Genomic DNA, 11,461 nt, shown 5'->3' with positions numbered 1-11,461 from the left:
CCGGCCGGCCGATCCCTGGCTGTAAACAGAGCGGGAAACGCCACTCATTTATCCTGCGAGATGTAAACTTTCCTGATGGCTGAAGAATAGCCGGCCTCTCGGCCAGCCTGGCGGCCTCCAGGGAACACAAGGCGGCTTTGCAGGCAGAGCAGCAGCAGCAAAGGGCTTCCAGGAATGCCCCCCTCCCTCCCCCTGAAGAAAAACACCAAGAAAAACAGTTTTTCTTCCCGACACTTCCCACTTGGCCAAGGATGGGCTCTGCAAGAGGTCATCAAGCTGTCTCTGGGCTTGGCCGCCTGGAGCCTTGGATCCTACACTGGAAACATCCCAGAACGGATACAGGCTGCGGGGGCAGAGGACGGGGCCACTGGCCTTGGGGAAAGAGCTCGCTGGGCCCTGCTACATCCAGCTACCATGGCTCTTGCGTTCCAGCCTGTCACTCGGTTGAACCAGGCAGGGGCTGCCACAAGCCCACCTCTCCATTTCTCCTGCATGCCTGTTGCCTCCCCACTCAGAAGCCCCCAAGAGCAGCGCTCGCCAATTGCCTCCTTTGAGGACCGAGGCAACTCCCGCTGGGCAAGAGAAACAGGGAAGGGGGCAAGAGCACGACCCAGGCACGGCCCACTCACCCGACGCACAGGTGCCCGCCCAGGCAAGAGGGCAGTGCCTGGGGAACGGAAGCCCCCCCTCCCTCCCAAAGGCTTCCCCAGGACAGGGCCAGAAGGCGAGGAGCGGGTGAGGGGTCAGGGGGATGTTTACAATCTGGGACGCTCAGGAAAAAGCCCCCGCTTCTTTGGAACGCATTTCCTTCAAAACAGCCCAGCCTGCCTGAGTGGTGAAATATGACCAGCCCTGCCGGAGGAGGGGTGGGTGGGAAGCAGCCGGGCTCCCTCCCAGCACCTCTGGAGCCTGAAGGTGAGGTGGGGCTGGGCTGATGGGCATGTTCCTGCTCTGCCCTTTGGCTTCCTGATCTTCTGGCACGGAGCCCTGGCTCAAATTAGCACCCCCCCCATCACTGTCCTTGCAGGATGGGTTTCTAGGAAGCCCCTCAGTGGGAAGTGGGAGGGGTTGGGGAAAGCTAATAGCCTTTAGCCACTTATAAGCCGCATCCAACCATAGAGCCCACCCCCCTTTGGCATTTTCCTTACAGCCTCTGGCTTCAGGACCGAGAATGCCCCCTGCCTGGAAATGCTAAATGAGGGGGGCTTGCAAAGACATGCCAGGCCCTAAGATCTTAGGGCCAAACTTTTAGATCGGAAAATGCAGCCAACTCAGGGGGTCCCAGGGTCTGAAGGCAGCATGCAAGTAAATCTCACCTACAGCGAGAAAGTCATGCCTGCAGCTGACCAGCCCCAAAGTCTTTTTTCTGTTTGTCCTTTCAGTCACCAGAGGCTGCAGGCAGTGGGCACGTGGATACCCTGAGGAGGACCCCAGAGCTCTTGCATGTTGGGAAGGCCTGAGCAACAACTTGTTGCTTTCTAAGGGGCTGCCCTCACCTGCTGTCCATTGAGCAGAAATCTCTTCCCTGGGAGGGTAGGCAAACATTTGGAAGAAAAAGAGTTTGAAAAATGATTTTTAGGCCCAGGGGCCAAATTAAGGCCAGCTGCCTTTGACACTGCTGGGGTCAAGCAAGCAGTGAAGGCTGGGACTGGAGTCGGATTTTCTTAGGAGCAACTTTGGCCAGGGAAGAAAACAGGAAGCTGGACCAGCGCCCCCCCCAGCCCCCCTCAGCTCCTGGGAGGTTGGAAGTGAAGGTGCAGCACTCACAAGGGAGGAGGGGGTCCCAGTGGGCCTCACTCTGTCTGCAGCCCCAAAGGGCTGACGGAGGGAGGGAGGCTATTTTCAGCCATCCACCGGGGAGTCCTTCTTGGGAAGGAGCCGTGAGAGGCTTCCCGTGCATAAGCAGAGGGCCTTGAGGACAGGAATAAACCCTTCCTGGCCAAGAGGGAAGGGGCTGGAGGGAAACGCTGCGGAGGAACCCACAGCTGACGTCAGATGAGGGGGGGCGGCGTCCGGGTTTTGGCCCTGGAGGACAGGGAGGAGATGCAGGGGCCTCCGCCAACTGCACCCCAGGCCATGACCCCCGGCTTGGTTCTTCCAGACCTACTTTGGCCAAGGAGCTGGACCACCTTACTGAGGTTGCCTTCCACAGGCTCTGCTTTCTGATAGAGGCAGGGCAGAGAAGGGCTGAGATCTCTTGATCAGTGGAATCTGGGAGTTGCCTCGGTTTCCCCAGAGCCCCCTTGAAGCCCTCCTCTTTGCCAGCACGGCCACACAGCGGGTTCCTTTCTCCAGGCTCCATTCCAGCCAGGAGGCAGAGGCCACTCAGGCTGGCACCGTCTCTTCTGGTGTGGGTACCAGTCTGTTACGTATAATAACAGACCTCTGGATTTTTCGTCGGGCCCTGAAAACTTATTTATTTCAACTAGCTGGGCTGGCTTGAGCTAAATTTTAAATTGGTTTTAAATTGGGTTGTTTTAATTTACGGCCAGAATATCTAATTATTTTAATACTGTTTTTTAACTTTTGTGTGCTTTGTTTTTACTTAGGCTGTGCACCGCCCTGAGTCCTATTTGGAGAAGGGCGGTATAGAAATTTAAACAAATAAATAAATTAGCTGTAGGGCAAAGCAGCGCCCTCTGCCCCCCTCCAACCTCCCCACTCCGGCTTGTGGTCGCCTGCGCACCGTGGCTGCTCCTTGGCCAAGGGAACTGAGCAGCACTAGTGGGAGCAGCGCCCAGGGCTGCCCTCCCCAGGCAGGGCTTCCTCCTCCCTGGCCGTGGCTTGTGGCGCTGCTGACCGCTTCCCTTGACCCCATGCCCGGCCGCCAGTATTGGATTCACGCACGGGGATCGCGCAAGGAACTTCCATCTCGGGCCGCCGCGCATTGTCCGCCGGGCTCCCGGGGCACCAAACACCGCTGCAACAGCGACACCCACCGGCCAGACCGCGCGCTGCACAGGGCCAGCCCAGGCCAAGCAGGCTCCGCTTGTGATGGGGCCGCCGAGCCTGACGCTCGTGAGTCTGGGGGCCACGGCCAGGGACCCCCGCCGCCCACAGAGCTCCCTTGCAGGGGGAAAGCCGGGACTGCTGGCTTCACACCCCGCGTGCAGCCCCCCCAACCCCCCGCCCCCCTCCGATCGATGGGGCGGAGTTGGCTTCGGGTCGCGGTGGGAAGGCAGCCGACATGCGGGGGAGGTCAGGCCCGGACCACCAGTCCCATCAGCCGCGCCGCTGGGCGGGGCGCCCTGGGATGATGGGCCTGCAGCCCGAGTGGCGAGCCGCCCCTCCCGGCCTGGGCTGCTCCGCGCGAAGCTCCCCGGCGGCCTCCCGAGCGCGACCAGGCTCCTCGTGGGCGGGGCCATGTCGACGACGTCACGCTCGCGCAGGCGCACCGCGTAGGCCGCACGGAGCCGCGCCCCCTGCCGTCCGCGGCGTGCAGCCTCCCGGAAGGCGCGGCGCCGGCGCGGCACGTGGTCCGGCAGAGATGGGGGCGGCGGCGGCGGCGGCGGAGGCGTCGGGTGGGGCTCGGGGGCCGCGTGTCGGGGGAGGGGGGCCCGGAGTCTGCCGGGGGGCAGCGCGGGATCGGCGGGCGGGGGGTCCGGGCCGCGCTGAGCCCCCCGTGACGGCGCCGGTGCTTCCCGCAGGGCCCGCCCGCTTCCAGTGCCCGGAGGACTTCTGCGCGCGGCGCCTGGCCCCCGGGGCCGCCTTCTGCCCGGAGAGCCTGGGGGCGCCCGGCAAGCGCCTGCTGCTCATCAGCGCCCCCGCCGACTTCCGCCCGGAGAGGTGCGCGGGGGGGGGGGGGGTCGGTGTGGCGGGGCGGGGGGGGCCTGGGGCCGGAGGAGGCCCTCGGGCTGAGCGGCTGCGTCTCGTCCCCTGCAGCCTCTCCGGCCACCGCCTGGCGCTGCCGGGCTCCCCCCTGTTGAGGGCATCGCAGCCAGATGGCAGCCAGAAAGTCTACAGGCTCCAAGCCAGCCGGGAGGAGAGCGCTGCCCGCCTGCTGATCGCCGCTGGCCGGCCGGAGCGGCTCGCCTGCGCCCGGCCTTTCGGGGCCTCCCTGAGGATCCAGGAGAGACACGCGGAGCCCGGCGCCGCCCGGGCCCTCTTCCCCGTGGCAGAGAGGCCGCCGCCCCGGGTCCCCCAAGGACTCAAGCAGCGCTTCTTCCCCTTTGGGGCCCGGCTCAAGGGCCCTCGCCCTTCCTCGGAAGCGGCAGGGAAGGCTGCCCGGAAGAGGGGCAAGAAACGGCCGCTGCTGCCTTTGAAGCAGGCGCTCTGGCGGCCGGAAGGTCCCGAGCAGCTTCTGGGGGGCTCCCCGGAGCCTGCAGGGGGTCTGCTGGGAGGGTGGGCGAGGGCTGGGAGCAAGCAGCCGCTCCTGGAGGAGGAGGAGGAGGCGGCAACTGAGCCAGCCGTGCTCCCAGTGCTTGGTGGGCAGCTGCTGTGGCAGGACGCCCGGCCAAGTGGCCACTTAGAGGAGGGCTCCTCGTCGGGAGAGGTGGAAGAGCCGGACAGGAGGAGAGCCAGGAAGAGAGAGAAGTGGAAGACCGGCCTGGAGACAGAGGAGTTGCCAGATCCCAGTTCCAGGTACTGGCCGCCTGAACAGGAACCCTGGTGGCAGGGAGGGAGGGAGGCGGAGGGAGATGGGGGCGACTGCGCAGGAGAGCTGGCCGGATGCAAAGCCAAGAAGAAGAAGAAAAAGAAGACAATGCAAGAGGCCGTGGCAGAGGAGCTCTGGGATGCCGCTGCCATCAAGGAGGAGCCGGTGGATGTCCCTTGTCAGCGGAGCCTCCCGGAGGAGAATCCAAGGGCCATCGGAGAGGACCCTGCTGGAGTCCCTAGCTGCAAGAAGAAGAAGAAGAAGAAGAGCCGAGAGAGGCTGGCAGAGGGGCTGTGGGGTGCTGCTGCCATCAAGGAAGAGCTGGGGGATGTCCCCTGTCCAGGGAACCTCCTGGAAGAGGGTCTGGGGTCACCCAGAGAGGAACCTGGTTGGGAACTCGCTGGTTACATAAAGGAGAGCCCAGGGAAGGGGGCAGGAAGGCTGTGGGGCATTGTGGCTCTTAAAGAGGAGCTGGGGGATGCCCCCTCTCTGGGGAGCCTTGCACAAGAGAGTGGGGGGGTCACCCCAGAGGACCCCGCCGGGGAACTCCCCAACTGCAAGAAGAAGAAAAAGAAGAGCCGAGAGAGGCTGGTGGAGGGACTGTGGGACGTTGCTGCCATCAAGGAGGAGCCGAGGGACATCAGCTGTTTGGGGAGTCTCCTGGAAGAGGGTCTGGGGTCAGACAAAGGGGGCCCAGCTGGGGAACTCCTGGCCTGCAAAAAGAAGAAAAAGGGGAAACTGGACAAGGAGCCCCTGCAGGAACAGGGGACAGAAACACAGGTGGACTGGGCTACTCCTCTCTGGCAAGAGAGAGGGCCAGAAGAGCCATTGCAAACTAACGGGGCGGCCCCAAGTCCCAGACCCAAAAAGAAGAAGAAGGGCAGGAGGGAGAGGGAGGACCAGGCTGGACTCTATGCAGCAGGAACTTAACAGCCAGGGAGGGACGGCCGGCTCTATTTCTGCAAAGTGTTGTTGATCAGTTGTCATGTTTTTATTCACGCTGTCTGCCACTCTGAATAAATTCAGGAGCTTTGCATTTCTCTGAAGGTTCTGCCATTTCTCCCCTTAAAAATGAGCGGCTGCCTTGTTCGTTTTTTTCCTGCCGGACAGTGTTTTATTGTCTGTTTTGTTAAGCAATGTTCACATAGCAAAATAGCTTCTTTTCTCCTCCGAGAGGGAGTTTTGTTGCTCTCGTTGGTCTTCTGGGAGTTTTGAGGGAAGAAGTTTCTGAGAAGATTGTGAATTGTCCTGGGCTCATCGCCTTCTGCTCTTGAGCCCCTTCCTCACTTGGGCACCTTCAGAAACGGCTCATGAAGGATGTCAAAGAGCCTCTTGGCCTGGAAAGAAAGAAGAGGTGCAAGTGAAGGCAAGTCTGTTTGGGAGGGGTCTAGGTGCTTTGGGGAGTCCAAACTTTAAAATGGCCGCTCCCCCCCCCCCCCCGGTGCCAGCTGGTCTCCCTTCTTGGGAGAAAGTCCTGGCTCCACAGACCAGTTGCCATGAGGTTAAGGGCAGCAAGCGAGGGATGCCCCTTGCACAGGCGCTGACTCGGCTTTCCTTAGAAGCCTCTGATTGTGGGAGGTGGGGAGGCTTCCACTGTGCCAGCCGATGGTTTGAGGGCTTGGGGCAACAGTTTCCACTCACCTTTTGAGGCCCAACCCCAGGGCACAGGGAGAGGTCCTCCTTGGACGCCCGGACAATGTTGGCTAGTGACTGCAAGGTAACAGCAGAGGGACTCAGTGGGACGATCCCCAGGGCATTTGCGGGCGTCAGACCTGCCATAAGCTCAGAAGGAAGCGAATGCACAGATGCCAACACCCACCTGGGAGTCAAGGGGAAGGAGGCTTGACGGCAAAGGATAAAAGGTAGTTCCGCAAAAATCGCTCAAAGTCCCATTCCTCCCACTTTTGCTGCATTGGTTAGGGCTGATGGGAGGTGGAGTCCAACAACCTTGGTGGGTGGGTGTGTCACAGACCACCCCTTCCGGCTTGTACACTGCTGGGAAGTGCTGCTCTCAAAGCACCACGTTCTCCCTGCCCACCCCCAGCACAGAGAACTGGCTTGCTCACTCTGAACGTGGACAGCAGGCTCAGGGTGTCTGTTTTGTTCACGGATTTCACGCTGGTCAGACAGTCGCTCACCTGGGGGAGAACAAAGCAGCTGCAGCACCAGCCACATTTAGCTGCTGCGCAAGGCAACTGGTGGCTGGGATGCCTCTGCCCTCCTCCCTCCCCAGCCAAAGGAAAGCGGTCGTACCCGCGACAAATAGTCCTGCTCCACTTTCTCCTTCAGCAGGTCGGCCGGCTTCTGCTCGTAGGCCTTGTACGTCTCCAAGTAGCGTCCAGCTTCTTCTGGACTAAGGGTGGGACAGCATCAGAGAGCCATTGCAGGAAGCTTGGGAGAGCTGCCTCTCTGCTCTGTGCTCATGAGGTTATTCCTGTCTGTCTCGGGGAAAATCTAGGCACAGACTGTCCATGTGAGCAGGGGCATTTGCCTTAAGCAGAAACTTGCTTTCCGGTGCCTCCCCCTTGTAGGGGGTCTTCTCTAGCCAGGTCTCTGCCACCCGCCCAGCACTGGGGTCTCACCTCCAAGCCAAGATGAGGGTGCAGTCAGCAAGGATGCAGATCTTGGCCAGCTCCTTGACTGTCTGGTGGGGGTCTTTCTGAAAGAGCGGAGAGAGGAACTGCGGCTAAGGTAGCCAGCCATGGAAGGCAGAAAGGGGTCCTGCGCTCCAGCGTCTTCCCGCTGCAAGAGGCCCAGCCCTGCAGGCCTCCCGGCAGCTGCCAAAGTCTCAGCAGCCCCAGAAAATGAATGGAAGCGTTGTGGGCCTGATTTTGTTAGTGGATACTGGGCTGGGAAAGGAACGTGGGGCCAAGGAAATCCGTAGAATCAGCTGCCTGAGGCAGGAAGGGGGTGGATTCTGAGGGGGGAGGAGGGGGAGCTGCATCTCACCACGTCAACCTGAAGCAGGAGCACCTGCAGCTGGTACGTCTTCCCCAAGTTACGCAGCCGCTCATGGATGTAATTTGGATTCAGGTTGTGGTACCTGAGGCTACAAAGATAAAGGTCAGAATGGAGTTTCTTTTTCAAAGGGGCAACCACTATCAAGATTAGGTTTTACCAAACCTCAATAACGTTGCAATAATGATTGAAAAAGGGGCCCCGATTCTGATCTGCACTGGATTCTGCAATAGGCATCCTAAATCTCTAGCTCCATGTGGCTAAAATCGGCTGGTGCCTTTCAGGCTATTCATTTCACCAACTCTTATCGTAGGAAGTTTAGAAACATGCTCCAAAGAAAAGAATCAAGAACATTCTGCTTATAGCAAGGGGGAAACAGCATTTTGGACCGGAAGAAGAATTTGCATGACCTAATGTCAGATGGTTTCCTGTGTGGTACCCTGTGATCTCCTCCCCTCCCCCCTCGAAAAGGAAAAAGCCTAATTCCTTTTGAACTGTGAACAGACATGGGTTCCCTGTTTCTGGCAAAAAGCACTTGTGTTTCAACTGGCAAAGCTTGCAATAAACAGATATTACTATAGATGCAAGTACATTTACAGTTAATTATAAAAACACTCTCCCTGGCAGGGGAATTGAGCCCAAAGCCACTACCTGAACAGCTTGTGGCGGAAGGGAACCTGGGCTTCCTCTCCTTACCTCAAGAAAAGGGCACATGAGCTCTGGCCCAACAGGTAATCTGGGACAACTTCGCCGAATTCCCAAGGCACGTTGCGGACAAACTTCAGAATGGGGTTACCCCTCTGAGGGCAGAAGAGAGTCCTCAGTCACCGCAGAGGAATTCCCACCTGCCTGTGGTCACAGAAGAAGGCAGGCAGCCCACTGCTAAGAAGCAGGATGAGAAACTCCCAAAAGCATCAGCAGTACCTGGAAACTCCTGAAGAATTGGAGAAAAGCCATGCCTTCTGCTGAAGGAACAGGGAGGGATGGGAGCTGGTGCCAGTTTGATAGAAAGGCCTCAGCAGTGCCTATAGTGTTTGGGGAATGCTGGGAGATTAAGTCTACACATCTGAACAGTTCCCAAGGTGATCTAAGTCAGGGGTCTCCAAACTTGGCAACTTTAAGAATTGTGGACTTCAACTCCCAGAGTCCCTCAGCCAGCTTTGCTTAGACCCCCTAATCTAAGTGGTCTGAAGAGTAGCCACGCCCAGTCACTGCCACCTTCCTGGACAGCTGTCCCTGAGCACTGACCACACTTGCCTTCTGTCCTCGCAATAGCCAGGCTGTCAAAATGGGGGGCTGAACAGGAATGTTCCCTGCTGGTGTGCCTGCTTTGTCTCACCTGCCGGGGACTGACGATAATAGCATTGTGCTTGGCCCCCACTTTGGGGGCGGTGGGGTTCAAGGGGGAGCCTTTGTCTTCTGCTGTGCTTTTGGGGGGCACAGTACCCTTGTCCTGGTTCTGCAAAGGGGTTTCTTCTGACATGCTCCTGGCCGATGCAGTGGGAGCAGCTGAAGTGGATTTCACCTGAGCAGCAGCGGAGGAGGAAGAGGCGGCCATGGCTTGCCCAACAACGTAGTCTGCGTAGGATGCCCCCCTGGGCGCAGCTGAGGCCGCAAGGACCGCTGCAGCTCTGGCTGCCGAAGCGGCTTTGAAGAGAGGCTTCACCTGGGAATGAGGGAAAAGGGGGGGGGGGAGAATCCGTCTCAGATGCTGAAAGGAGAGATGGCGGCCCCTCAGAGGGACTCTCTGGATAGAAGTTAAGGACCCAAATTGTTTTAAATGGATAGCCACAAGTATTTAATGTTTTTAAAATTGCTTTAAAATTTTATGTGTTATGTTTTATCATGGCTGTTCACCGCCCTGAGTCCTGTTGGAGAACGGCAGTATACAAATTAAATAAAATCTAAATCAAATCTCCCGGAGCCAAGGGAAAGGAATCCACAAAGAGATTCACAGATCACTCAGCGAAATTCAAGGGGGAACGGGAGGAGAGGGGCTGGCAGAGGGGAGGGCAGGAGGCAAGCATGGGATTAGCCTCGAATGGGCCCAAGAAAGAAGTTGCAGAAGGCTTAACTGATCTCGTGAAGTGAATCACGGAAATACTCTCTGGTTTCCCCCCCCCCCCGAAAAGGAATCCGCCCAATTCCGTTTGAATTGTGAACACGGCTGCGGTTCCTCCGTTTCTGGCAAAAAGAGCTCCTGAGTTCCAACTGGCGCAGCCGCCATTCAACGCAGGCAAATGCATTTACACTTGATGATAAAGACTCTCTCCCTGGTGGGGGATTTGAGCCCAAAGCCGCTGCCTGCGCAGCCTGTGGCGGAGGGGAAGCTGGGTGGCCCAGAGGGAGGCGCTCACCTCTTCCTCCTGCGGCGCCTGCAGGGCGAACCTCCTGGCCTCCATGGCGGGCCGGGCTCAGCGCGGACGGCCAGCGGGCGCTCCCAGCCGCCTCCTCCGGGCGGGGCCTGCGAGGAACAGGATCGGGCGCAGCAGGAGCGGCGAGGCGGGCAGATTCCCGTGTATTTTACCTGCCGCCCATCTCGCCGCCGGAGCTGCACCGGTGGGGCAGAGGCCTGGGTTCAGGCAGGCCGAGCGAGCTTCACCTGTGTGATTTCCGCCTACCGGCTGCTTTTGCGGAGGCGACGCCGTCCCGCGTCCAGCTGCGGGACCAATCAGAGGCTTGCCTGTCTGGCGCATGCGCGCCACTTCAGACGCTGTGGGGGGGCAGCTAGGTCCGGTCCCTGAGAGGCGGGCCCGGAGCGCCTCGTTTCCGCCGCGGCGCTCTGTCGACCCGTGCTCTATCGTCCTCCGCCGGCGGGACAGAAAGGCGCCTGCGCCGCGAGAGGGAAGCGGCTCCGGAACTTCTGAGACTGCCGCTTCGCCCCGGGGCCTCGCTAGTTCTTCCGCTGGGAGGGGCGGCAGCTCTGGCGGCTCACAAGAATCGCGCACTGACCTTCAAGGGGCGGTTCCGCCGCGCGAAGGTCGCTCTCCCTCCCTCCCTCCCTCCCTCCGCCGCCTGGCCTGGAGCGGCCTCGGGAGGCGGAGCCAGAGGCCCGTGATGTGGCCAATGGGAAGTGAGGCGCCCTTGGCCCCGCCCCCTGCGGGACAGGAGGGCAGCCTGTTAGTCGCTGCGGCTGCCGATCAAGCGGAGGGTGTGGCCGGGCGCCGCTCGCTTCGCCAAAGGAGCAGGTAGGACCTCCACGAGGACTGGAGACGCGCGCTCGGGGTGCGGGAATCCCCTCCCCCCGCGGCCTTCCCGCGTCCTCCGAGCGGCCGGCTCAGCCCCGTCGCCCGCCTTCCAAGGGGCCCTCGCGGTGGGGGGGGCAGCCCCTCCCGGCCTTTTGGCTGCGCCTCCGGTGTGGCGGCCGGTCGGGTTTCCGCCCCGGAGGCTTCTGCGCCGGATGTCTCGCAGCGGGGCCGCTGGCGGGATGGAGGCGGAGGCAGCCCGGGGACAGCCTGGGGCGGGGCGGCGGCGGCGTGGCTTGTTGTGCCGGTGGGGCTGCATTTCGGCTCTTGGCTGCCTGGCTTTGCCCCCTGGCTGAGCAGGTGAAGCGGAAAGGCCCCGTGGGGGTCCCGCTCTCGGGTGGGGCCTTGCGGCCTCCTGGGGGAGGTGAGCGAAGAGGAGGCCGGGGGTTGGATTCCAGGTTGCTCCTCTCCTGTGGTTTCCTGCGCCGCCTTCGGGCGCTCTGGAGAATGAGTTGACCCCCCTCAAATACGGCAAACCTGCTCTCGTCCTTCTTTTCTCCAGACTGGCCAGACCCAAATCCTGCAACCCTCCTTCCCAGGTTTCTGCCTCCAGGCCTTTAGTCCCCAAGGCTAAAGTGCTCTTCTCTGCGCTTTTCCCAAAGTCTCACATCGTTTTGGTAACCAAATTGGTGACCAAACATTTTGATCCTTGGAAAGAGGGAAA

The 11,461-nt window shown here is 60.3% G+C and overlaps 2 protein-coding genes across 3 annotated transcripts; one reads left to right on the top strand and one right to left on the bottom strand.

Annotated features, from left to right (window-relative positions):
• Nucleotides 1-1,451: 1,451 nt before the first annotated feature.
• POLR1G (RNA polymerase I subunit G) lies at nucleotides 1,452-5,669 on the top strand. The gene is made up of 3 exons (XM_087876366.1): nucleotides 1,452-3,521; nucleotides 3,648-3,786; nucleotides 3,883-5,669. The coding sequence occupies exons 1-3, from the start codon at nucleotides 3,188-3,190 to the stop codon at nucleotides 5,522-5,524; spliced, it is 2,115 nt and encodes a 704-aa protein (XP_087732492.1). The 5' UTR covers nucleotides 1,452-3,187; the 3' UTR covers nucleotides 5,525-5,669.
• A 12-nt stretch (nucleotides 5,670-5,681) lies between these two features.
• Nucleotides 5,682-10,601, bottom strand: ERCC1 (ERCC excision repair 1, endonuclease non-catalytic subunit). 2 transcript variants are annotated; one of them, XM_034438286.3, is made up of 9 exons: nucleotides 9,910-10,601; nucleotides 8,892-9,218; nucleotides 8,249-8,352; nucleotides 7,544-7,643; nucleotides 7,177-7,253; nucleotides 6,848-6,947; nucleotides 6,661-6,732; nucleotides 6,236-6,304; nucleotides 5,682-5,931 (listed from the first exon to the last, which is right to left on the bottom strand). In XM_034438286.3, the coding sequence occupies exons 1-9, from the start codon at nucleotides 9,952-9,954 to the stop codon at nucleotides 5,878-5,880; spliced, it is 948 nt and encodes a 315-aa protein (XP_034294177.2). In that variant the 5' UTR covers nucleotides 9,955-10,601; the 3' UTR covers nucleotides 5,682-5,877. The 2 variants fall into 2 exon arrangements, with proteins under 2 accessions (XP_034294177.2, XP_087732493.1); XM_087876367.1 differs by having other exon boundaries at nucleotides 10,080-10,593.
• Between the last annotated feature and the right edge of the window lie 860 nt (nucleotides 10,602-11,461).

The sequence above is a fragment of the Pantherophis guttatus genome, chromosome 10, assembly GCF_059756535.1.
Source record: "Pantherophis guttatus breed Tessera chromosome 10, ASM5975653v1, whole genome shotgun sequence".
In the NCBI taxonomy this organism is placed as follows: Eukaryota; Metazoa; Chordata; class Lepidosauria; order Squamata; family Colubridae; genus Pantherophis; species Pantherophis guttatus.
Note: the sequence above shows the minus strand (reverse complement) of the source record. Positions and strands in the feature narration are given on the sequence as shown.

Coding starts and splice junctions, on each gene's coding strand:
- ERCC1 (XM_034438286.3), bottom strand. CDS start 9,954: ATGGAGGCCAGGAGGTTCGCCCTGCAGGCGCCGCAGGAGGAAGAG. Junction 6,733..6,847: donor AGCAGGACTATTTGTCGCGG/GTACGACCGCTT, acceptor GTTCTCCCCCAG/GTGAGCGACTGTCTGACCAG. Junction 6,305..6,660: donor GCCTGCTGTCCACGTTCAGA/GTGAGCAAGCCA, acceptor GTTACCTTGCAG/TCACTAGCCAACATTGTCCG.
- POLR1G (XM_087876366.1), top strand. CDS start 3,188: ATGCGGGGGAGGTCAGGCCCGGACCACCAGTCCCATCAGCCGCGCCGC. Junction 3,522..3,647: donor GGCGGCGGCGGAGGCGTCGG/GTGGGGCTCGGG, acceptor TGCTTCCCGCAG/GGCCCGCCCGCTTCCAGTGC. Junction 3,787..3,882: donor GCCGACTTCCGCCCGGAGAG/GTGCGCGGGGGG, acceptor CGTCCCCTGCAG/CCTCTCCGGCCACCGCCTGG.